Source organism: Aspergillus pseudotamarii (genome assembly GCF_009193445.1).
Source record: "Aspergillus pseudotamarii strain CBS 117625 unplaced genomic scaffold BDV38scaffold_1, whole genome shotgun sequence".
NCBI classification, from domain to species: Eukaryota; Fungi; Ascomycota; class Eurotiomycetes; order Eurotiales; family Aspergillaceae; genus Aspergillus; species Aspergillus pseudotamarii.
The window spans coordinates 1,551,044-1,573,341 of NW_022475015.1; the positions used below are offsets into that span (position 1 = coordinate 1,551,044).

General features: G+C 47.4%; 9 protein-coding genes across 9 annotated transcripts; 4 read left to right on the plus strand and 5 right to left on the minus strand.

Annotated features, from left to right (window-relative positions):
* The first annotated feature begins 173 nt into the window (after positions 1 to 173).
* Positions 174 to 1,221, plus strand: BDV38DRAFT_7093 (ribonuclease P subunit p20 family protein). Its single transcript, XM_032063812.1, has 2 exons — positions 174 to 443; positions 535 to 1,221. The coding sequence occupies exons 1-2, from the start codon at positions 368 to 370 to the stop codon at positions 1,098 to 1,100; spliced, it is 642 nt and encodes a 213-aa protein (XP_031920130.1). The 5' UTR covers positions 174 to 367; the 3' UTR covers positions 1,101 to 1,221.
* On the minus strand, positions 1,222 to 2,001 carry BDV38DRAFT_7094 (uncharacterized protein). Its single transcript, XM_032063813.1, has one exon. It carries the CDS (start codon positions 1,736 to 1,738, stop codon positions 1,343 to 1,345), a length of 396 nt encoding a protein of 131 aa, XP_031920131.1. The 5' UTR covers positions 1,739 to 2,001; the 3' UTR covers positions 1,222 to 1,342.
* A 527-nt stretch (positions 2,002 to 2,528) lies between these two features.
* Positions 2,529 to 4,717, minus strand: BDV38DRAFT_267136 (putative cytoplasm to vacuole targeting Vps64; the record flags this gene model as incomplete). Its single annotated transcript, XM_032056529.1, has 2 exons — positions 2,529 to 3,659; positions 3,713 to 4,717. The coding sequence occupies 2 exons, from the start codon at positions 4,715 to 4,717 to the stop codon at positions 2,529 to 2,531; spliced, it is 2,136 nt and encodes a 711-aa protein (XP_031920132.1).
* A 916-nt stretch (positions 4,718 to 5,633) lies between these two features.
* On the plus strand, positions 5,634 to 6,886 carry BDV38DRAFT_232763 (MGR2/ROMO1 family protein). Its single transcript, XM_032053066.1, has 5 exons — positions 5,634 to 5,812; positions 5,869 to 5,895; positions 5,957 to 5,986; positions 6,040 to 6,130; positions 6,253 to 6,886. The coding sequence occupies exons 1-5, from the start codon at positions 5,758 to 5,760 to the stop codon at positions 6,374 to 6,376; spliced, it is 327 nt and encodes a 108-aa protein (XP_031920133.1). The 5' UTR covers positions 5,634 to 5,757; the 3' UTR covers positions 6,377 to 6,886.
* A 715-nt stretch (positions 6,887 to 7,601) lies between these two features.
* On the minus strand, positions 7,602 to 9,145 carry BDV38DRAFT_232765 (Rer1 family protein). The gene is made up of 4 exons (XM_032053067.1): positions 8,885 to 9,145; positions 8,684 to 8,801; positions 8,295 to 8,594; positions 7,602 to 8,224 (listed from the first exon to the last, which is right to left on the minus strand). Exons 1-4 carry the CDS (start codon positions 8,951 to 8,953, stop codon positions 8,145 to 8,147), a joined length of 567 nt encoding a protein of 188 aa, XP_031920134.1. The 5' UTR covers positions 8,954 to 9,145; the 3' UTR covers positions 7,602 to 8,144.
* Positions 9,146 to 9,389: 244 nt separating this feature from the next.
* echA (enoyl-CoA hydratase echA) lies at positions 9,390 to 10,646 on the plus strand. The gene is made up of 4 exons (XM_032053068.1): positions 9,390 to 9,615; positions 9,678 to 9,815; positions 9,877 to 10,422; positions 10,472 to 10,646. The coding sequence occupies exons 1-4, from the start codon at positions 9,471 to 9,473 to the stop codon at positions 10,519 to 10,521; spliced, it is 879 nt and encodes a 292-aa protein (XP_031920135.1). The 5' UTR covers positions 9,390 to 9,470; the 3' UTR covers positions 10,522 to 10,646.
* Positions 10,647 to 10,689: 43 nt separating this feature from the next.
* Positions 10,690 to 13,130, minus strand: BDV38DRAFT_232770 (putative MFS alpha-glucoside transporter). Its single transcript, XM_032053069.1, has 2 exons — positions 12,212 to 13,130; positions 10,690 to 12,140 (listed from the first exon to the last, which is right to left on the minus strand). The coding sequence occupies exons 1-2, from the start codon at positions 12,533 to 12,535 to the stop codon at positions 10,752 to 10,754; spliced, it is 1,713 nt and encodes a 570-aa protein (XP_031920136.1). The 5' UTR covers positions 12,536 to 13,130; the 3' UTR covers positions 10,690 to 10,751.
* Positions 13,131 to 14,251: 1,121 nt separating this feature from the next.
* Positions 14,252 to 14,642, minus strand: BDV38DRAFT_277132 (uncharacterized protein; the record flags this gene model as incomplete). The annotated part of the gene is made up of 2 exons (XM_032058413.1): positions 14,252 to 14,472; positions 14,603 to 14,642. 2 exons carry the CDS (start codon positions 14,640 to 14,642, stop codon positions 14,252 to 14,254), a joined length of 261 nt encoding a protein of 86 aa, XP_031920137.1.
* A 5,605-nt stretch (positions 14,643 to 20,247) lies between these two features.
* fgaCat (catalase easC) lies at positions 20,248 to 22,294 on the plus strand. Its single transcript, XM_032053070.1, has 2 exons — positions 20,248 to 20,427; positions 20,487 to 22,294. Exons 1-2 carry the CDS (start codon positions 20,406 to 20,408, stop codon positions 21,968 to 21,970), a joined length of 1,506 nt encoding a protein of 501 aa, XP_031920138.1. The 5' UTR covers positions 20,248 to 20,405; the 3' UTR covers positions 21,971 to 22,294.
* Positions 22,295 to 22,298: the final 4 nt, after the last annotated feature.

Consider the following 22,298-nt stretch of genomic DNA (forward strand, 5'->3'; position numbering starts at 1 on the left):
TGATTCTCGTATCAAATCCGCCGGCGATCATTCAGTTCCACTTCCTGCTCCATGCAACATTCAAAATATTACTTTCAATAGGATTATTCTGAATAAGAAGCAAGCCCTAACTAATGACCTCACTTATACTTCACTTCAAAGGAAGAACCTGCAAACCAAACAAACACTTCCAATCTCGGACTAGTTTTATCGCAAACCAATTCCTATCTATCTAAACTCCAACGAACAATTTGCGATAACCAACAATCCTACGATAAAACCTCTTAGCATACAATATATCTTCAATCTTCTGTCTCCACCTCTATCCCCCGCTCAGGATACTCTACCTCGAAACCCTCAATCAATAAATCAACAAAACCCCCTCAAAATGCCCACCAAGGAACCACTAAGAAACGCCCTCACCTTCGAAAAAAAGAATAAAGACATGCTAAAGCTCCCCAAACGTCCGTCACTCCCAATCCCCTTCAGAAAATCAGTAGTAAAAAACAGTAGACCAACACAAAACCAACCCAAAACTAACATCCTAAACCACAGATGCCGGAATTCAAAAACGCCCTATCCCCCACGCCCCAATAGCATCCCCATACGCCGGCTCCAGCGTCCCCAAGATCGTCTACATGTCAACCAACACGCCCTTCATGAGCGCCGTGAAACGCGTACAGAAGTTCCTCCGACAGGCTGAGAAACGCGCGACCGCGTCCGTGAACCTATCAAGCACCAAGAAGCGGGACCGGGAGAGACTGGCGCAGATTGCGCGCGGGAATGAATCGTTGAAGAAAGAGGAGGTGTTTGTTAAGGCGACGGGGCGGGCGATTGAGAAGGCGCTGCGTGTGGGGAAATGGTTCGAGGAGAGGGAGAGCGAGTATGCGGTGCGTGTTGAGACGGGGAGTGTACTTGTTGTTGATGATGTTGTAGAGGATGAGGAGAGGAAGAGGAAGTTGGAGGAAAAGGTGAAGGGTGATGCTTTGCAGGGTTCGGAGTCTGCGGCGAAGAAGCAGAGGCGGGCTGCTAACGCTTTAGCGGTTGCTGAGGAAGAGGAGTTGCCTGAGACGAGGACGCGGTGGGTGAATAAGGTGGAAGTTTCTATTGCCTTTAAATGAAGGGTGTGCATGGGTTCTGGGAAGAAATTTTGGACTTGATGGTCGACCTAGAATCGAGATGAGGGAGAGCAGTTGCTGGGGATAACGCAGGTCGTTTACCCAAAGTGCTCATGCGATGTTATGGTTCGGACTGTGCGTGGAGAACATGCCTCCTTTTTACGCCAAACGCGAGAGCCGGCTTAAGATATCATCCGTCGTGGTGCAGCTATTTTGCTACTATCCCACTTGATTCTCGAGTTTTATTAAGGTGACGACCGCAGTGTTGTATATACACTGCCAGGCATCACAATAGGCAACAATCTGCCTAGATCTCTTACAGCAGAAGTCTTCAAGGGTCCCAAGGGAAAGTGAAGGTAGATCCACCAAGCGTGAAGACATTCGCGTCTACGGGCTTTTGTCCCTATTATTACGTTAGGGACATATTCGATGCACATGAACAGTTGCGTGTTGAGATGTGCCACTTGCCGACTGATCGGATTTAAAGAAACTAGGAAATCTAGCGATTCAAGAGCACAGAACGTGTCGCAGAACGTGGATGATCTAGAGTAACTCCATAGCAATCTCAAAACTAATATCATGACTTTTCGCATGCTCACGCTAAAACTGAAAGCTAGACGCAATACCCTGAGATAATTCATCTCAGAGTACTTTAGTGCACACAGCTACATCAAATATATACAACTTGGATGGAGAGCCAAGGGGGGTGATATCTTGCATATCAACGCTTCTAGAGTTGCCTTCGCTCGATCTTATCAATTCAAAAGAAATTGGTTCCCTGAACCACGCACTGTTCGAATGAAAATACGGCTGAACTCAGGTGAGCGAGAATAGGAAATTGATAGATGATACCTCGAAGGCTGGAGTGAGGGGAAGATGGGGAAACATATCGATAATCATTCGTCGCTTTGCTTAACACTGGAACTGCCAAGGGAAGTGATGCTACTATGATAGACTAATACACAAAGGCGGGTGAGCCTTACATGACTTGCTTCTGCCCATGAAGAAGGAAACATTAACGTAGAGTGAAAATCAAAAGGGAAGAAAAGAAGAAGGGAAAAAAAAAAGGAACCTGCTGTTGCCAGAAGATCGTAACTGGAACAACAATGCAGTGCAGGAAAGATATATGAGAATGAACAGCAGATGACAAGGGAGGGTCATGCAAGTTATGCAATCTGATAACTGTCGATGAAAGCGAAAATGGGAAGAGAAAATATAAAGATTACACCAAGCTGAGCGAATACTCCTTTTGAGCATCTGCAGAATACATGAAAACACAATGATATCAAATGCGAAAATCGAAGTGAAGTGGGAAAGAAAATGAAATCAAACGAACGGTCCAACGAGTGTGAAGGATCAAAGGGTCGAGCTCTGGAAGTTCTTTTGTAGAGCAACGTTTGGGCCTTTGCTTTGTAACAAATACAAGGACAATCATTTGTCCATTTTCTGCCATCCATTCAGATAGGCCATTAGCCCTACACCCAGAAGAACGACCCCAAGCATCGACGCGTATGGGCTAGAGTGCTGCAAGACATCATGTTTGCGGGGCTGCGTTGCAAACGTCGTATCGGGGCTTTTAGCCTCCTTAAATAGGGGCGATGTTCCAGCGCACTCTGGTCCCGTCCCGCTATCTGCAACAGGGTGATTTTTCGCCTCATCTGCGCTAGAAGGACTGGAGTGGTCGGCGGCATCCTGTGTCTGAGTTATTGGCTCGTTGCTTTTCTCAGAGCGCTCTTCACGCTCTCGTCTTAGAGTCTCTATCATCTCTGCTAGCGACTTTCTGGTCTCAGCCGTCTCACACTCTGCCTTCTCAGCGCGGTCCCTAAACACCGTGATTTGCTTCCTCATTTCTTCCATCTCTTCCATCATTGCCTCTAAGCGCTGCTGCAAATCATTATTGTTTGTGGTCGCCGGTTTCTCCTCTCGGGTAGATTGGTCCAAGCTAGGTTCAGGCGACACACCATTTACCAGCGTCTCTTTAGGATTTGACTGTTCTGAAGAAGCCTCTTGGTTACCGACGGTATGAGAATCAGAGATAGTGTGGTTTGCGACAATTTCGTCATCCTTAGCTCTCATCTCGAGACTTCTGGCCTTTTCTTCTGCAGTTTTCCGCGCGGTCCGTTCTTCAAGTAAAAGGCTCTCTAGCTCTTTCACACGAGCACCCTGGCTGTCGAGCTCTCTTTTAGCTGACGACAGAGCTTCAATCAGCGATAGTATTTGACTTGATTCACGAGAGACGGGTGAGCTTGTAGCTCCAATCTTCGGTTTCTCTGTATCTGATCGCTTAAGAGGAGAAGTAGCGTCAGCGCCATTGCGTGGCAAGGCATCGGGCTTTTCAGGCAGAGGTTGCTGTGGAGGCGGGGCCGGAGGGTCAGAAAAACGAGAGAAAGAATCAAGCCGGGGCATCTTTGGCCTGCCATTGACTTGACGGGACGAAGTGCTGTCCGCAGGCGAGCTCTTAACTCGTTCTTTCTCAGAGTGGCCTGACTTCGTAAGATTGGTCAGGAATTCGTCCGTTTGGCGTAGGTCTTGTGACTGCTGTTTGGCCTGTTTCATTTCGCTCTATAGGGGGTTAGGAGGCAATCGAAATGGAAACCGGACATCATAGCACATACCGTAAGTCTTTTAACAACTTGTTCAATAGATATAGGGGAATTCCAGTAATTCATTTGCCGCTGTTGCTGGAGCGCATTGAACTGACTGCTGGCTGTGCTCTGTATACTCCGGTTGCTCAGTGAGCTCCCGGATCGCCCCCGCATATGGGATAGAGGCTGGCTAAGAGGGGAAGGTAGAAGACCACCTCCAGATGCAGGGTCCAAATCTCCAAGTGTGAGATCGAGAATATTCGGCATGGTGCCATACACCCCAGCATATTCCACTTTGCAACAGACCTTGTGATGTACAACTGTCGTCTGATCTTCGCTGATGATATCGATTCCCAGTTCCAGCTGGTCATTTTCACGGAGCTCATGCGGCTCTGACTCGCGGTTTTCCGGAGACAACCGTGTTCCGTTAACAAACGTGCCATTTGACGATTTCACATCACGAATGAAAATTCTCCCGCCCTTTTCGGCCCAAACTTCGGCATGTTGCCGACTAAGCACCTTGGAATCAAAAAATCCATTCGCTGGTGTAGGCACCGTCTTTGCGTTCGTTTGCCGGCCAATTCGGACCACTTCCGGGAAGTAAGGCACATTGATCTGTTTCTTTTCAAATGTACCGTTGAGCGGCACTAGCGTCAAAATCGCAGGCGGATCTCCAGAAGGCGCGCTTCCTGCGCGGACGCCATTTTGTTGGGGTTGGAGCATATGTTGGGATGGAACAATGGAAGAAGGCTGGTGATGGATGGCGGACATAGCCGATGAGGCAGTGGGACCGGAGGAAAATGCGGGCATTGCTTGAGAACGTGCGTTGCTCACGCCAGACACTGGTTCTGACTTAGAGCTAGGCCACAGACTGCGCGAAGGTTTCTTTTTAGACGACCAAGTGGCTGATTCAGGGTTGTGGCTTTGATCGGCATTAGTATTCTGCGGAGTTGATGTCACAGTTGACGTGGATGAAGTAGATCCCAGAGAAGAGGATGAATTCGATCGTTGAATGGTCTTCCGTGGCATAAACATGCGTGAAACTTCGTCCCCGTTCATTGAAGACAGAGCTCCTTGTCCTCCGTTACCAGATTCGTACCATCCCAAGCGAGGCCCCGATTGCACACTAGGTGGTGATGCCACAGCAGTCATGGAGAAGGATGCCGGCGATAGTCCGTAGGTGAGACTGTTCTTCCAGGGCTACCTTACCTCATAGGCGCTGGGTGAATAAAAGGAAAACAGCAAACAATCAACCGTCTAAATGTACAACTCGAAAACCAATCGTCGGAAATTCACTGAAAATTCTCTTTCGCGACAGTTTCTAAAGCCAGACCGCAGGTAAAGGATGTGTGGTGCGCCAAAAACCCGTATTCCGTATTCCAACCAACTGTTATCGAGGGTCACGTTAGTATTAAGCCGCAGTCGTCAAAATAACGGCAATTCCGGTTCCATGTGAAGGGGTTGGGAACGACACCCAAAAAAATAAAAAGGGTCCAGACCACAGGGGTACAGGAGACAGGAGAGGCTTACCTCCGTAGTACAAATGCTGATGATCAAAATAATGTGGAGTTCGGATGCAAAGCAATGGGTGCTTCAGACCAAGGAGGCGTGGAGTCTTGGCCTAGTCCGCACAGCGATCGGTAACGCCGTCCAAAACGAAAATAGAAAGCAGCACGAGACGGGAATACCGCCTTGCACAGGCTTGTAAGCCGCCAAAAGCGTGTTAACTCGATGCAAAGGATATTAACAGATCGAGGACCAAGTCGCATGGGCAACGGTTAAGAGCGTCAGCTCACGGATCCCTAACGCCTCAGGCTTCCCTCACGTGAAAAGCCACACGTGTGGATTATCTAAGCGGGTTTTCGCCTCTGACACGGTCAGGATTGCCCTAAGCGGAAGGCGGTGTCACGTGTCACTAGCGGAATAACCCCGGTTTTGGTGGTTCGTCGGAGCTTTACCTCTCTATAGGCCTTTCTGAAAGAAGGAGAAAAGAACTGCAGTTTGCCTGCAAGTTCCTCGTCGATTCATCTTTATTTCCTTAGAATATCCCCAGCTCAGCTCCCCCCATTTTCAACATGCCCGTCGTTGCAGGTCCTCCTCAGGCCCACGGCCCCTCTACTTTCGACAAGAGTAGGTTATTCCTCCAAAGCAACAGAATAACTTGGTTTGACTGACTTTCTTTATAGTGAAGATGGGTGCTATGATGGGATCAAGTAAGCCATAACCTATATAGTCTCATGATATTGGAAGAGTTGGTTAACGGTGTCTCTCCAGCTGTTGGCGGTATCATGGGTTTCATCATCGGTCAGTTGCTTTCTATACAATGAGCCTCAGCAGGCCTGCTAACGATTCATCAGGAACCGTCACCATCTTCCAATACGGTGCCGGACCCAACGGTGTTATGCGGACCTTGGGTAAATACATGCTTGGTTCTGGCGCGACTTTTGGGTACGTTTAAACTTCGAACAACGATGGTTGTGGTTCATTTATCAAACTCATGTTCATCTCTTCGAATATCATCCATACGGTGAAGGATACCTTGCTAACGAATGTTTTTCGATACCGAGTAGTCTCTTCATGTCCATTGGCAGCGTTATCCGTACCGAAGGACCTCACAACGATGCCTGGCTCCGCGCTCGGGGACCCCCGATGATGCTTCCTCGCCAAAGCCCTCTGCGGCCTATGCGCCAGTAGATGCGCAGTCAACGATTTGTGCGCAGTTGTCGAACGGTGGGAATGTGAAATTTCCCACGGTTTATCTGTACAGTAGTATTTATCCTGATGAGCAATCTGTATGGCCAACAGAACACAGGTGGTCAACAGTTAATGCAGGAGAGAGGATGGAAGGAGGCAGGGGTGATCTCTGCATAATGTACATACAGCCTGGGCATCGGGACGGACTGAAAAAACTTTTGGCCCGGTGACAGGATGTCTCTTGGCGTTACAACAAAGCTAACCGGTTAATGAAGGATGGTCATGAGCTAACGACTTGAATAGTGAGGTAGTCGATTGACTCAAATCTCACTCAGAGAGCAGTAGAGCAGGTCCCTACAGGCCCAATCAACGGGGCGTGGGAATCGTAGATGGCGGTCTTCAAGATGACCAAGCAGCTCGATATCACAGTTTCAGTTACGTAGCATAATGGCTGTCTAATTTTTACGTTGGTAATACGGAACGAAACTTTATGGGGTTTATCAAATATGGTGGTGGATGTGCTCAGTACTTCTACCTTTACTTCCACTTCCACGCCCTGATGCCCCTGTCTCACCCAAAATGAAAGATATGACCATGGGTGAACTCTTCGAGCCAATTTTAAGCTCCTCATCAAGCGGTAGGGTGAACGTCTTACAACCATAGCACGCCGTCTACGGCAGTTGGCTCTAGACCTGCGCTGTTTTAGATCTAAATCTACCGCGTCTCTACAAACGCGAAACCTAACTCCATTCTCCCAAGATTCCAGTGGCTATCTAAGTGATCCTTATAAGCAGAGACGCCTATAGAGCAGACATTCGACTATTGGGACTTGTAACCAGATAGGCTGTTTTGCTTCGTTGCCGAAATGCACAAATGTATATTTCCTAGCCCTAGGAGTAATGCAATGCGATTCACTTAAGGTTTGAACTAGCTACAGCAACAAGATAGAATATGAATGCGTGTCATAGTTACATTAGGGATTGTTTACATGACATGTAACATCTCGCATATCATTATCCCGAGCTTACTGAATGGGAAATCAAGTTAAGGGTACAAAATATCCGAGACTATAACCATATTACAACGTGTCTAGCTGCAAGTTGTTCAGGGTTGTTTTATGTGACTGGCACTTACGCCCTGTACTGGAATACGCTTAAAAGTGTGTTTTTGACCACTGAGGTAGATGAGCCTGTGTTGATCAACGGAAGCTTTTCTGGATGCTGGTGGAGATTCTCCTTAAAGTACCTGGTCTTTTTTCTTTTGGCATTCTATTGATATTCGAAATAAAAGACGGTGTAATTTTGTATACTGGACCATAATAGACTTGTTGCAAGGCATGATTGCTAACGGTGGCTTTATCAGACCTCGACTTTTTTATATATGACAGTAGATAGGAATATGCAGCATCTCGGTCTATTGGCGCAAAATTATACTACAGCCACAATCTAGAACCACAAATATATAATAAGTGTTTTAAAAACATGGAAAGGAAGGAGAATAAAAAAGCAGACTATAACTCTGTACATGAAAACATCAGTTCATGAAGGCGACCACATGAACAGTCATTCGTCAATAATTAATATCAGGATCCTCTTCCTTTGTTTTCCAATCCGCTTTTCGGCTTGGTCAAGATCACGTTAATCATGTCAAGAATAGACGAATTAAAAAGTGAGACGAGCTGGAAAGACATGCAGAAGCCAGGTCTGCAGTGCCCCGCCCAATCGAACACGAGAATCATCATGGGGAAACGGACTATGCAATCCCATTTTTATGACCGTCCGTACTTAGTCTTGCCGAAGGAGAAAGGCACGTAGCGGTACTTAATCATATGCTGGATCTGTCGGCGCACTGTACGCAATCACTCGATTAGCACCGCTAAACACACCCATGCAAATTTTTAGGAAAAGAGGTGACTCACTGGTCAAAACAAACAGAATAATCCAGTACACAACGAGCACAGGCCAGAAGACGGGGATATCAAAGACGGAGAACCAGCTGCAGATAAACCCAATGGCAATGGCACGAGTGGCACTCTCCCAGAACTTGAACTCCGGCAGACGGCGGATGAACGGACGGAACTCGTCGTCCTGCTTGGTGGGGAGGGATGCAGCTGCGTCGCCGTCCTCGAGACCTTCGTCTTGAGTGAGAGAAGGGTCGAACTTGGGTTGAAGGAAGAGAAGGAAGAGGTTCAGAAGGTAGATGCCGAGAGTGTAGGCGACTATTTGGTGATATATCATTAGCGCATGTTTTCTAGGATTGGTGGTTTTTCTTTTTTGTAAAAGAGATAAAAGTGAATATTGTCCGTACCGATGTACCAGCCCTGAGCTAGGATGATCCTTAGGAAGAAGATAATGAGAAGGACGACGGTGCCGATCCAGCGGTAAGCAGTGAACGGCGTCGAGGCATCGAGAAGGGTTTGATATTTCTTGAGACTGTTAGCGACGTTCTTCGATCATTCACGATACCTTGCGCCGATTCAGGATATCTATGCCCGGAAATTGTACATACTCTGGCGAGCTTCGATGTCTGTGCAGTCACCGCGGTGAACGGAGTCTGTTCGGGCTCAGGGACATCCATGGCGTGCGTAAACAAGGAAAAGGTGGGGGGAGAAAAAAAGGATGAAAAGACAATGTAGAATATCTCAGAAACCCCTGATATTCGTACTGCTCAAGCACGATTTAATTCCCCGGAAGAAAACCAATCGATTGTGGTCCGAAGGCTGAGAGGAGGCGCGAACTAATCTACACTGGAGAAATGCGTGGATATCTGTTTCGGGCGCAGGAAACTTGTCCACTGCGCCTGTCAACTAAACCGCTTTCGGGATTTAGCCACTCGGAGGCGGTACAATTACGCTAACCTTGATTTGGCCCTTGCTTACTCAGAAGTTACCTAAGAGAGGTACCAGCAGTTCACGTGCGCGCATTGCCTCGGAGGAACGGTTCGCTTCGGCTGCGGGGAGCGTCATAGCTCCGTTTACAAATAGCATATAGGGACTTGTCGACAGTAACAATAATTCCAGTGTCTTTTTACGTCCGTCCTTCGTATCTTAGCTGATTTCAAGCCATTTGATATCATTGATTTTATATCGGCCACAATGTTCGCCCGACAGTGCTCACGATTGGTGTCTTCCCGGACTGCCGTCCCCTTGTCTTCGTATCTTGCTCGTGTTAGGCCGTATTCCTCGGCATCAGGATATGAGCACATCCTAACCTCCAGCCCCAAGCCTGGTGTTGGGCTAAGTATATATAGACCTCTTATCCCACTTAATATAGCAAATGATAGTTACTCACTGGGATGATAGTCACATTGAACCGCCCTAAAGCCCTCAATGCCCTTTCCAGCCCTCTCTTCAAAGAGATCAACGATGCCCTCTCCAAATACGATGAGGACAAGGATATTGGGGCCATCATAATCACAGGGAGTGAGAAGGCTTTCGCTGGTATGGTATCTATCTAGTCCTAGATTTGGCAATGCAAGATTAGACTGATTGGTGATCAAAGCTGGTGCCGATATCAAGGAAATGGCGCCCTTGACCTTCTCAGCTGCCTACAGCAACAACTTCATCGCCCCTTGGTCCCACCTTGCCAACAATATCCGTAAACCTGTTATTGCCGCAGTGTCTGGCTATGCCCTTGGTGGTGGCTGCGAGCTCGCCCTCATGTGCGACATCATCTACTGTACCTCGAATGCCACCTTCGGCCAACCGGAAATCAAATTAGGTGTTATCCCCGGTGCTGGCGGGTCGCAGCGCCTGACTCGTGCAGTAGGAAAGAGCAAGGCCATGGAACTGATTCTGACTGGAAAGAATTTCAGCGGCAAGGAAGCGGGAGAATGGGGTGTTGCTGCGAAGGTCGTTGAAGGAGGCAAGGATGAGTTGCTCGAGGAGGCCCTCAAGACTGCCGAGACGATTGCAGGTTATAGTCGTGTTGCCGTCGTTGCTGGCAAGGAGGTTGTGAACAAGAGTCAAGAACTCTCGTTGAGAGAGGGCGTAGAGTATGAGAGGCGTTTGTTCCATGCACTTTTCGGCAGTAAAGACCAGAAGATCGGTGAGTTGCCTGGTGTTTCTTTACTGTAACACATTGCTGACAGCATTAGGCATGACGGCTTTTGCCGAGAAGAAGAAACCTGAGTGGTCGAATGAGTAAACTTGGTTGGAGCCCCCGCTTGGTCTCGCCATTCATGATAATTTGACTGAAAAAAAAGAAATCCTAGGACGTTAATACAAGAACAGTGATAATTTATCGCTTCAATATTATAGCTAACAATGAACGATGACAATCAAGATCGGACATAGCATCGTAACGTAAATCGTATTCATGATTAGGGTATGTACAGCATTAGATATCATATTATGTTCGAGAATAATTTAGTAGTATCATGACGACCCGGCTTGCTTCTCCAATTGAGCCACGTCACTTATGGCCGACTTCTGTGCTTGATAGTCTTTCACCACGTGGTCTTCAATGGTTTCGTCGAAGACATCCACTTGCGTGCTAGCGAACTTGCGTGCGCTAACACCTCGTTCAAAGAGAAGGTCCAGTTCAGCAAAGGAGCGGCCCATGGGCTCCGGGACGCGGAAGTAGGTGTAAATAACACACAAGAAGCAAATTCCACCCCAGAAGAAACCCGCGAAATTACTCCAGTTCCAGGCCTCTGGGTTGAGCATATAAGGGGTCAGGACACCGCACACAATGGCGACAATGTTATATAGATTGCGGCCAAGGACCACGGTTTTGATTTGCAGTCGGCGGGTTGAAAGTTCGGCGACTAAGGAGTATGCGACTGTTCCAACAGTGCATTGGTAAAACAAGGCCCAGACAAGCATGATGGAGCCTGTTGCGAGAGACGATTGATCCCGGTGTGAGTCTGGAACCAGACCGAGGAAGCCCATGATAAGCAGCATGACACAGAGACCGCAAAGTCCGTACAGGTAAAGGGTTCTGCGACCGATTCCTAGAGTCATGAGAAACCATGCCCCGAAAACACCTACCATATTGATACCGTATTGCCCCATGGCAAAAGCATAGGATTTATTGGTGGCTAAGCCAGCCTGTTTTAAGAAGTACGTAGAATAGTTGGAGAAGGAGTTACCGCTCAGGTTCTGGATTGCCCAAACCATGCAAACGATCTCAGTTCGCCGTAGATCGGTGCCCTTGAAGCAGTCAAAATAGCTAGCACCTCGCGTAATCTTGGCTTCGAGTGCCGTGGTATGAACCATCATGGAAATGGTCTCGTCAGGATCGAAGTCAGTGTCTCGCTTCGCGCTAGTTAACCGTTGAAGAGCTCGTTTGGCTTCCTGCGTTTTGCCTTTCCGCACAAGCCACCACGGCGACTCAGGTGCCAGGAAGATTCCAATGAGTAGGGGTCCCGGCCACATCCATTGTAGGCCGTACGGGATCCGGTATGCCCATTCATCAGTCCGGTCGATCATTCCCATGATCACACCGATACCAATCAGCTGGCCTAGACCCCAGCAAAAGTTGACATAGGTTGTCAGGTATCCTCGCAAAGCAACGGGACAAACCTCTGATGCATATGTGACCGAGAGTGTTTGGAAGACGCCCCAGGGGATGCCGGCGAGGATTTCGGCAGCGAGTAATGCTTGAACGTTGGGTGCAGTGAAAAAGATGGCAGTCCACGCTGTGATCAAGATGAGGCATGCGATCATAGTAGGCCGGTACCCGAACCGTTCCGAAGCCCATCCATTGATAAAGAGCCCAATAATTTCTCCGACATATGCACCGTTGCTCAGACCTGCTTGCCACTAGAAAAATCTGTCAGCATACATTCATACGCTTTACCGGTTCACAAAAGAGAGGTTAAGAAAACACATACCCGAGCCGGTACTTCATACGTCCCATCTGCCGTTAGCTCGCCGTACTTCTTGTTGAACTGATCAAAGGCGTAGAAATTGTTGACTAGACTGATGTCGTAACCTTCCATGACGATACAAGTAGAGATGAAAACACTCCATGCGACGGCTTTCGGGTAAAGTTTGATTCCTTGCAACAGGGTCATCTGCTGCTCCTTATCCGTCGCGGCTTTCGCATTATGAACAATCTTAGCCGCGGATGCCGTGGAGTCCTGGCGACCGTTGCGGGATTCTGGCAAGTGCTCGTCTGCCGGGTCAATGGCATCCTGAGGCTTAAAGGAAGCCATGCTGGGCAATTGCTGTCCCCAATTGAAAGAAAAGAATAAAGGGGGACAGGAATGGTAGCCAAAGGGATCTTGAAGAGAAAAGGGATGGACACTCGTGGACAAAGATTGCACCCGGTGGTTCCTCTGCTGGTACGGCCAGTGGGACGATGTCGCTAGAAATTTATGGATGGCTCGGCGGGGCCTCTCTCAAGTCCCCACTTCCGCTTCTACCCAGGAACATCGCAGAACGCCAGGGGAGTGCGTTTTGGTTGGATGTTGAAATTTTTCTGGCCTTTGACGCCAACAAGGAATTAAAATTGTACTTGAAGGAAAAAGGAAATTTTAAGAACCCGGGAAACCCTAACGTAGACTAACACGAGACTGGGGATTTAAATTGCGGGGAAACGGAGATTTGACTCGTGCTCTGTAGCAGATCATAGGCGGCCAAGCCATTAGTCTGTCTCGCCCATTGGATTGCTGTTGGAACTGGGCGTACAAGAGTCAATCGGAAAGTTTTGTAGCTCCGTGTCAGTGGAAGGTTCTGTCCCGAGGAAGGAATCACAAAGAACAGCTCGGAAAAGATGTTTATGTAGATGCCGTTAGCAAAAGAATCAGCGCACAAAAGGAGAGCCGAGTTACGCAAAATTTCCTGCAAAGATTTGACCCGGACAAGGCTATCACGGCTCAAGGGCTCTTTCGTATTGGAAGTTTTCTGTGCAGGTTCCTGTGATCACCAATTCTGGTCTAGACCTTCCTAAATGATCCTGGTTCTTCCCATCTGTCATGTGAGATCGTGACACGGGAAGAAAGAACAAATTGAAGCGCAAGGAAAGAAATTAGGGCTCAATACTCCGACTGAGGTTGTACAATTTAGTAATATATAGTTAATTAGATGTCACTCATCAGCTAGATATTTGCATCTTTACACGTGCCTACAAAATAAGTATATGTTGAGGGTGGCCAGTATTACTATTCTAGTGAAGAGTGGCATACGCGTTGCAAATCGAAGCAAGAATGATTCGTAAATAAGCCTACAAAGCTTAAAATATTTGAATATGAGTGTACTCTCTTTTATCTAAATAAGCTATACTTGGCATCGCATGTCAGTCCATGGTCAGTTGGCTTCTCCGATAAACTAAGACTTCGAGATGAATGCATCCGACATGGAACAACTATCATGGCAATCAGTATATATGGTAGAAGGCCTTTTCCTTTTCAAGTTTCTTTTCTTCTCTTTTCTCCTATTATATTTATGTTGGCCCTACCAACGCTTGTTGATTTACCATGTTAGTACTAGTATAATGTAAATAATACATCCGCTTCCTTGCGCTAAAATACAAATATTCTGCCTTGTTTTTCGGGGGCTCATAAATCTACCAAAATCAAATATACATGTCCAACTTCAAACTAAAGTTCCACAAGAAGAATAGAAACATTTATTACAACCCTTTGAATAATTAATCATCAAGGTTTTCACCTAGCCCCTAGAGCTTTAACCCAACTATTTAGGGCTCGATAGAGATACCTCCACGATAGAATCAAATAAGAACGCCGAAATGAACCATGAAATCATTCCATCCCAATCTCCAAACTAATAATACATCGGCAGTAGAGCATGCTAACCACCCCATTAAAGCAACGTAGTAATAACATGCCGAAGGAAAAAACAAAAAGCCTTCAGAGTCTAAGACTCCCCTTCAGATACCCATCGAATGACCAGGAGATACAAGGATGCTCTCACTTCTTCTGTTCGGTCTTGGTGAATATGCTCCCCGCCGACTCTCCAGCATTCTGGGTGGTATTGCCAAGTCCTTCACTGGTGTCACTGACAGTTTTTCCCAGACCCTCAGTCGCTCCACCAACGGTTTTTCCTAATCCACCCACGGCAGTGCCCAGAGTGTCAGTTACCCCACCGACAGTCTTGCCCAGGGTGTTGCCGACCCCTCCAAGTAGGCCGGCTACAACGTCCGTCAGCACCACTAGCCATGTAAGTAGGTCGTAAAGACCAGCAGGTGCGGTCAAGATAGATAGGTGTAATCACAGGTTCAGGGGATATCTTCTAGAGAAGAGAATGGCGAAATCACTTACGGTTCTGCTTATCAGAAGAAGAAGAAGAAGAGGAAGACATTGTGTTTGAAGAGGATGTGAGATGCGGGTGGTTAAACGGAGGCAGTTTGTCACAAACTTCGATATGGATACTGTACTAGACTTGTCAATATCTGTATCGCCTAAACTTGAAAAAATATAGTTAAATCTAACATTTCAGGCTGCTCTTATATGCATGCCTGCGGGTTTCAACGCCGAGGATACTGGCTCACTATGATATCATCGGCTGATCTCAACGGCGTCGTACCCAGCCAATTATATCTGATAGATCACTCCGATAATAAGCGATCGACTGATATCGTTGTACTGTGTATGAAACTGATAGATATGATGCAAGTGTGAATATCAAGAATATCAAGAATATCAAGATCGTACATCTTATTTCTGCCGATGATGGGCTCGATAGGGTATGGTTGGACCTCTTCCGTCATTGCGCATGCGAAATTATGCGTACCATGCAGGTGGATATAGGCTAATAGCTAGGTCCTAGGCTTGAAGATTCGGTGCAGGATGTATACTTAATTTGATTACAGTGGAAGTACAGGAAACTAAAATACGATGGTAGAACCATACTGCCAACAGGCTTAGCTTTTATACTTTTTCTTGGTTCTACCACTGATGTACTATTCTATTAATTTCAAGGATATATACCATGGAAAGTAATTATTGAGTAATGGTACTAGCAGCATAGATTCTGGCAATTTACTGTGGGTAATATGGTATTTATTCAATGATTTTAAGTGTGCATCCTACATAGCAGGATATTTAGAAATTGAAAAAAAAAAAAAAAAAAAAAATTGACATACCTCAAGACACAGTGCCGGCACTGTAGATCCACAATTTCTTCAACGCCCTGTCCTCCGCCTAGGAGAATGGCATGTATAAGTTAAAAGGATGTTTGGTGCGAGCGACAATGCGCTATACTGATCATAAAGTGGGGGTTTACAACTACATGACATTCAAGATAATGTAGTTGTCTGAACCGAGCGAGATATTAGTTATTAACGTCCCCTTGACCACATTGCGAAGGTACGGAGGCGCTATTGCATGATACCCTTATTAGTTGAGGTAACTTAGGACGAAACGCTCTGTTCTGTTACAAGGCCTGTATGCACATGGATCTTGACTTCATTGAAATACTTGGTCCACTATAAGAAGGGATGCAAATTATTAATTTTGGCTATACTCCCTTTGTTCAGGTGCTATTGCTAAATGCTCCTAAGGCATTCTATGTGAACTGCAATGACCAAACACATTAAGAAATTTCGCCCGACAGGAATCGTTCCATGGAAACATCTTTCCAGTTATCTTCCGTGAGGAATCGCGCTTCGATATCATGGATATATTGTCCCAGACTCGTCACCAATACAGGCGTTCCGTAACGATGGCCCCAGAGAACTTGTGACATCTATATATCTCATTTGATCCTATAGGACACTATATCGAACGATTTATATTAACGTGGGAGATAACCTCGCTTGACTGTGTGGAGCGGTCCTAACCTTTATCACATCATTCAGTGGACTCCATCCCTCCAAAAGTTGCTCTGAGTATTATCCAACGAAAAGTGTTTTAATTGTGGGGATTTCAGTATAACGGCTGCCGTAGGTAAATACCGGGCCATATTATGGCTGAGAAAGCCGCTGGTGCATGCAGAATAGTGGGATTGACCGTTGAGATTGGAGGAGATGCCCCACTCGTTTTCTCTTGACGAAGTGGCCTATTGCCATATGGAAAAACGAGCACCAATCGGGCGAACATGCTCCACTGCCCTGAGCTACAAGGGGGCATTTTGGGCTTCTCGTCCAAGGCAAGATTGTCCTTGCTTAGTACACATCAGATGAAATGCATAAGCTGTCAGGAATTAGTGCGAGCTAATATTCTGTATTTGTTGTCCACCAAGTTGTGATTGCCGAGATTTTGCCATTTTCGAGGTACACACAACTAATCGGGTGATGCCTGAAGGTAGTAGTTTCGTTAGGTTATCCTCTTAACGCAGCCTGAAGATGTGGCATAGACTGAGTGTCCCACCCCGCATCGTGATGCTAGCCCATGGTGGTCGGTGTTCCGTATAAGATATTAGGCGAAAATAACATGGAGATACAGACATGTTTTTTTTAATCCTGAAATATCAAGAGTCTGCGTAAATCTTGGAAGTTCCCGACCGGACCAACAATCGTCAAGCTCCAGGAACTGAACTGGATAGTGACCACTGATACAGTTTCTAAAATCATGTGTTGGCAGATCTGTCGTACCTATCAAGACTGTCCCCACATGTACCGATATGACTATGGAAAGTGTAGCGATGCTAAAGCTCGTTCGAATCAACACTTTTGTGTTGGTCCGGATGGCACTATGCGCTCCCTCGAACGAACAATTGATGTGCAAGATCAGGAGGTATCTGGAGTTTGTCCAGCTTGCGCAGCACAAACACCCTTCAGCTCTGAGGGTTCACATATGGGGCTTGTTGAGTAGTCAAGGTATGCTTCCCTCCAGCTGCCGCGATATTGATATCTTTACCCCCTCTTATGCCTAGATCATAATAGCTTCATGCGTCCTGACATCAACCCCAGGCAGCTACAGCGAACGAGAAAGAGAGCTTGGTCCCATAGAACTGGGCGGCTGTTGGACACCTAACACTTCAATGCGCAGTCCTGGCTCGTCTTATATCTATTGGGCGGCACGGCATGTGGCATCTGCACATTCGTCCCCGTGATTGGCAGAGGATAGCGACCACTGTTCTAGAAGAGGGGTTAACAGCCTTGGCTGTGTGTTTCGAAACTCCCATCGGCCTTTCCAATACTACTAGTACTGCCGTCAACTACGGATTACAAGCCATACCTTACCCATCCCGTTGGTAACCATACGGTCTATTTTAATACCCTAGGGCTATCTTACAAATTTCTAGAAAGAAAAGGGGCAAGCGTCAGAGCTAGACCCATTAGTACAAAACCATTTACTACTCAATGGCAACCGCTGTCTTCCAGAAACTACCCAGGCAGCCGAAACGAGTCATTTTACAGCTCCGCGTGGACCAGTTCATTGATTGCCTACAAAATGATTTCGAAGAGGCCATTGAGAAATACTTTGTGGTATCCCGACGATCTATGAGTGAGATATGCTTGGGACGACATTTCATTCATATAGAACCGTTTCAGAGTGACGATGTGCCTCAGAAATACTTTCATATTGTTCTCGATCTTGAGCAAAGCCAGGGTCCCGTCACTTTCTGCACGTTACCACATGAGCTGTTTCATATTCGCCGGGTCGGCAAAGGAATGTAAGAGATAGCTCTCCTTCACAGATGATGCAAAATAATCGAAGTAGTTCACAGTCTAACTGGGAATGTTGATTGTGAGATAGGCAGTTATTGAAAACGAACAACGAACTCATCGCAGAAAACCTGCTGAGGAAGATACGTTCCTATACTGATGAGCTATACCCTTGGGGAAGTACTCGAGTATGAACGTGCTTTGTGGATAAATGGTCTTTTATCGTTCTGAAGCACCTGGCACTGTGTTTTGGATGACGTGAACCTATGTGCGACTTAACAATTGCACCTCTCCTCCCCGATGTGAATGACTCTATTTTAGCTCTCCAACCTTTGAAACAAGGGTACAAGGCGATAACCAAGGGGTTCTGAAACCACATGACCCCTTGCTTCGATGGTTGCTATTTGGTTTTGGGCTTTTCTCTTCGATGATGTTTGATCTTTGCTCTATCAAAGACGGTGCCGAAGTTGAGCTACAATAGATTATCATTATATGGTTGACGTTCGTTTGATTGTTGAAGTTGTTGTCTAGTGGGTCTTTCAATGATTTAAAGCCTCTTGGCTACTACCGGCGAATTACCTTAATTCTATTTATTTCGCCATCGAACAAACTTCAGTATCGTCATATGCCGGAGCGTAGTGTTATCACCAGAACAAGTATCAATAAGACAGGACATAGATTCGTCTTTCACGTTATTGAGCTTGAAATCAGGCAGTTATTCAACATTAATCGGACCTCAATGTTCTCCGCTTCGGAGGGCGGAGCTTCCCGCTGGCTGGAGGCTTCCGCCGGGGAACTGCCCAGGGTCGGAAAAGACCTACTGCTAACATCAGGCTCCACTGTCGATTGTGCTCGGTTAGATATCCCTATGGCCGCCCCTGTCTCACGTCCTTCTGATGGATTCCGAACGTCTGGCGACCATGGGAGCATAACTTTTTGTTGACTTTTGTACTATATATAGCCATTCTTATTACGGTATATAGAAGCGGTATGTGTCATATAGCAGGTGTACAGGGCCTACTATGAACCTGGGGAATTATCGAAAAGTCGATCATTGACCGTTAAAGCTCTGGTATTCATGATCTCCATTAGTGCGCAGTATCGGGACGGAATAATTTCCGCAAGGCGGAGCGCTCCGTAGTCCGTTAGTGTGTGTTTCATAGATCGTTCAATTCGACTATGCGCCTATGTCCAATTTACCTTCAGGTATGGAGTACAAGTCATGAAATTTCGGTGCCTAGGTCTGTGGACCTGAGGGCATATTTATGTCTATCTACTTCTTGAAGAACCGTATTTAATAACCGATTTGAATTTTGTTCACTGGGGATATAACGTTGGATATGAGCCAATGGGGAACTTGAGGTCGTGGGGCGCATTCTATTGCCCAAAAAGGGCAAAACTCGCGCCCCGCAAGTAAATTGATTTGTATCGGTAAGCCCGCCGGTCGGGAAGGTCCAGACAGGGGGCATTTTTCAGCATTCGATGTGGACAGGACCATTCTAGCCTGGTCCACTGACTAAGATCTCTAGAAAGGAAGCCTGATATGCAGTATTGGCAGAGTTAATTGCATGTTACTAGTGCGACCTCGGAATGTGAGTAGTTGACCTGGAGGAAATCGGGTTCCACTCTCGGTTCCCTTAGCGTTGACCGCCGTACAGAGTAGGTGTTTCCGGGAGATACAACCGTGTCTTTTTTGCAAGATACCTGTACGACTCCCGTACGACGGTCGGTATATATAGATAGATATCCAGTTGATCCAGTTGCAATCACAGAAATAGAGTTACCATTCTTTTAAAGGTTCCTCAATGCTGCTTTTATCTACCCCAGAAATATGGGAGGGTCAAAGGTCGGTCTCCATCTGACATTGACAGAGGTTTCATTGGCCAGGACCCTTATTGAGTTGTGCGGGGTAAAAGAAAAGCTACTCCGTTAGCGCTTCGGGAAACTCTTTTTGTTCTCATTAATGTTATTAAGTATACAAGATTTGTTGGGAGCTTCTCCTCATTTTGCCCTGCCCGGTTAGACCCGTTTAGTAAATGCCTTCCTCGCATAGGTTCAATGCGGAGATGATAATCCATCTCAGACACTATGCTGTACAAGCTGTACAAGCTGTACAAGCTGTACATCCTACTAGTAGTATCCTGTATTGAAATCGTTAGTAATGTCTGGGACTAAGGGGAAAGTTATGGGTCTTGGTTGGTGGATAGGGACGTCATCATCTGATTAAATCTGCTTAACCATTGGCTGAAGCTGGGGATGGATTTGAGGAACCACTAACCGTTTCGCCTTTTTTCTCTTTTATTATTTTATTTTTCTTTTTTTAACATGTCTTTGTCCGACACTACCACTTTTATACTCGACTTGCTTTCCCCTCCCTTCCTTGTCGGCCCCGTTGACGATTTGAACTCCGGGTATATAAATCCCCGCATTCTCCATCTCCCGACTTGTTTGGTTTTCTTCTTCCAGACTATCCCTTTCTCTCTTCATCTCATACTCTCTCCACATATTCCATCATGGGTAAAGACGACGAACCTAGTATGTCTAGTCTCCTTCGCCCCCTTCGTAATCGAAACTAAACAGCGCCTTCTTCACAGGAACCTACCGCTACAACGAGAAGCCGGTTTACACCACTTCCAATGGCTGTCCGGTCTTCGACCCTCAGGCCGCGCAGCGCGTTGGCCGTAACGGCCCTCTGCTACTTCAGGACTTCCATCTGATTGACCTTCTGGCACACTTTGACCGGGAGAGAATCCCAGAGCGTGTCGTTCACGCCAAGGGTGCTGGCGCCTATGGCGAATTCGAGGTCACCGACGACATCAGCGACATCACAGTCATTGATATGCTCAAGACCGTTGGCAAGAAGACCAAGTGTTTCACCCGTTTCTCTACCGTCGGTGGCGAGAAGGGTTCTCCCGACAGCGCTCGCGACCCCCGTGGCTTCGCCATCAAGTTCTACACTGATGAGGGTAACTGGGACTGGGTGTTCAACAACACCCCCGTTTTCTTCCTTCGTGACCCTGCCAAATTCCCCATCTTCATCCACACCCAGAAGCGTAACCCCCAGACCAACTTGAAGGATGCCACCATGTTCTGGGACTACCTCTCCACTCACCAGGAGGCCGTTCACCAGGTCATGCATCTCTTCAGCGATCGCGGTACCCCCTACTCGTACCGTCACATGAACGGCTACTCTGGCCACACCTACAAGTGGATCAAGCCGGACGGCACTTTCAACTACGTCCAGATCCACCTGAAGACTGATCAGGGCAGCAAGACCATGAACAACGAGGAGGCCGGCCGTTTGGCTTCCGAGAACCCCGACTGGCACACCCAGGACCTGTTCAACGCCATCGAGCGCGGCGAGAACCCCTCTTGGACCGTCTACGTCCAGACCTTGAGCCCTGAGCAGGCTGAGAAGTTCCGCTGGAACGTCTTCGACCTTACCAAGGTCTGGCCCCAGGCCGAGGTGCCCCTGCGTCGCTTCGGCAAGTTCACCCTCAACAAGAACCCCCAGAACTACTTCGCCGAGGTCGAGCAGGCGGCTTTCTCTCCCTCGCACATGGTCCCCGGTGTCGAGCCTTCCGCCGACCCCGTGCTGCAGTCCCGTCTCTTTTCCTACCCCGACACCCACCGTCACCGTCTCGGCGGCAACTACGAACAGATCCCCGTCAACTGCCCCATGCGGGCCTTCGCCCCCTGGCAGCGTGACGGCTACATGAACGTACACGGCAACTACGGCGCCAACCCCAATTACCCATCCACCTTCCGCCCCTACGAGTACAAGCCCGTCAAGGCTAGCCAGGAGCACGAGAAGTGGTCTGGCTCCGTCGTCACCGAGCAGCTCCCCGTCACATCGGAGGACTACGTCCAGGCCAACGGTCTCTGGCAGGTCCTGGGCCGCCAGCCCGGTCAGCAGGACGCCCTTGTCCACAACATCTCCGTCCACCTGTGCAACGCTCACGAGCGCGTCCGCAAGGCCACCTACGAGATGTTCACCCGTGTCAACAAGGACCTTGGTGCCCGCCTCGAGAAGGCTACCGAGGCGAAGGCCACCCACGCCAAGTCCGCTCGTCTGTAATTCAAGAATTATCCCGCTCTTGTACTATCCATCTAGCAGCTCAGTTTGATTAAAATATTATTAGCATGAATTAACGAACCAAATGATAAACTATTCTTTCTATCTTTACTCTTTCTTCTCGCTTATGGTTTGCCTCGCTCAGCTTGTTGGGATGGAAATACGGAGTAAAAAATGCCCCCTTCCTCCTTCTCTGATTGATTCTCTTGTGGGGTTACAATCCTACCTACCATGTTGCCTCGAATCGAACCGCTCATTTCAGTTGTGAGTACCGGATGCATGTCACATTTAGTTCTCAGCTTTTTAGTTGTCAAATAGAGAATGAAGTACA

What these genes read in the sequence shown, in the direction of transcription:
- BDV38DRAFT_7093 (XM_032063812.1), top strand. Translation starts at nt 368, where the DNA reads ATGCCCACCAAGGAACCACTAAGAAACGCCCTCACCTTCGAAAAAAAG. An exon ending in CATGCTAAAGCTCCCCAAAC is followed by an intron (nt 444 to 534) that starts GTCCGTCACTCC and finishes CCTAAACCACAG; the next exon opens with ATGCCGGAATTCAAAAACGC.
- BDV38DRAFT_7094 (XM_032063813.1), bottom strand. Translation starts at nt 1,738, where the DNA reads ATGAATTATCTCAGGGTATTGCGTCTAGCTTTCAGTTTTAGCGTGAGC.
- BDV38DRAFT_232763 (XM_032053066.1), top strand. Translation starts at nt 5,758, where the DNA reads ATGCCCGTCGTTGCAGGTCCTCCTCAGGCCCACGGCCCCTCTACTTTC. An exon ending in TATCATGGGTTTCATCATCG is followed by an intron (nt 5,987 to 6,039) that starts GTCAGTTGCTTT and finishes ACGATTCATCAG; the next exon opens with GAACCGTCACCATCTTCCAA. An exon ending in GGTTCTGGCGCGACTTTTGG is followed by an intron (nt 6,131 to 6,252) that starts GTACGTTTAAAC and finishes GATACCGAGTAG; the next exon opens with TCTCTTCATGTCCATTGGCA.
- BDV38DRAFT_232765 (XM_032053067.1), bottom strand. Translation starts at nt 8,953, where the DNA reads ATGGATGTCCCTGAGCCCGAACAGACTCCGTTCACCGCGGTGACTGCA. An exon ending in AGACATCGAAGCTCGCCAGA is followed by an intron (nt 8,802 to 8,884) that starts GTATGTACAATT and finishes AACAGTCTCAAG; the next exon opens with AAATATCAAACCCTTCTCGA. An exon ending in AGCTCAGGGCTGGTACATCG is followed by an intron (nt 8,595 to 8,683) that starts GTACGGACAATA and finishes ATCACCAAATAG; the next exon opens with TCGCCTACACTCTCGGCATC.
- echA (XM_032053068.1), top strand. Translation starts at nt 9,471, where the DNA reads ATGTTCGCCCGACAGTGCTCACGATTGGTGTCTTCCCGGACTGCCGTC. An exon ending in GAGTGAGAAGGCTTTCGCTG is followed by an intron (nt 9,816 to 9,876) that starts GTATGGTATCTA and finishes TGGTGATCAAAG; the next exon opens with CTGGTGCCGATATCAAGGAA. An exon ending in CAGTAAAGACCAGAAGATCG is followed by an intron (nt 10,423 to 10,471) that starts GTGAGTTGCCTG and finishes TGACAGCATTAG; the next exon opens with GCATGACGGCTTTTGCCGAG.
- BDV38DRAFT_232770 (XM_032053069.1), bottom strand. Translation starts at nt 12,535, where the DNA reads ATGGCTTCCTTTAAGCCTCAGGATGCCATTGACCCGGCAGACGAGCAC. An exon ending in CGTATGAAGTACCGGCTCGG is followed by an intron (nt 12,141 to 12,211) that starts GTATGTGTTTTC and finishes AGATTTTTCTAG; the next exon opens with TGGCAAGCAGGTCTGAGCAA.
- fgaCat (XM_032053070.1), top strand. Translation starts at nt 20,406, where the DNA reads ATGGGTAAAGACGACGAACCTA. An exon ending in GGGTAAAGACGACGAACCTA is followed by an intron (nt 20,428 to 20,486) that starts GTATGTCTAGTC and finishes CCTTCTTCACAG; the next exon opens with GAACCTACCGCTACAACGAG.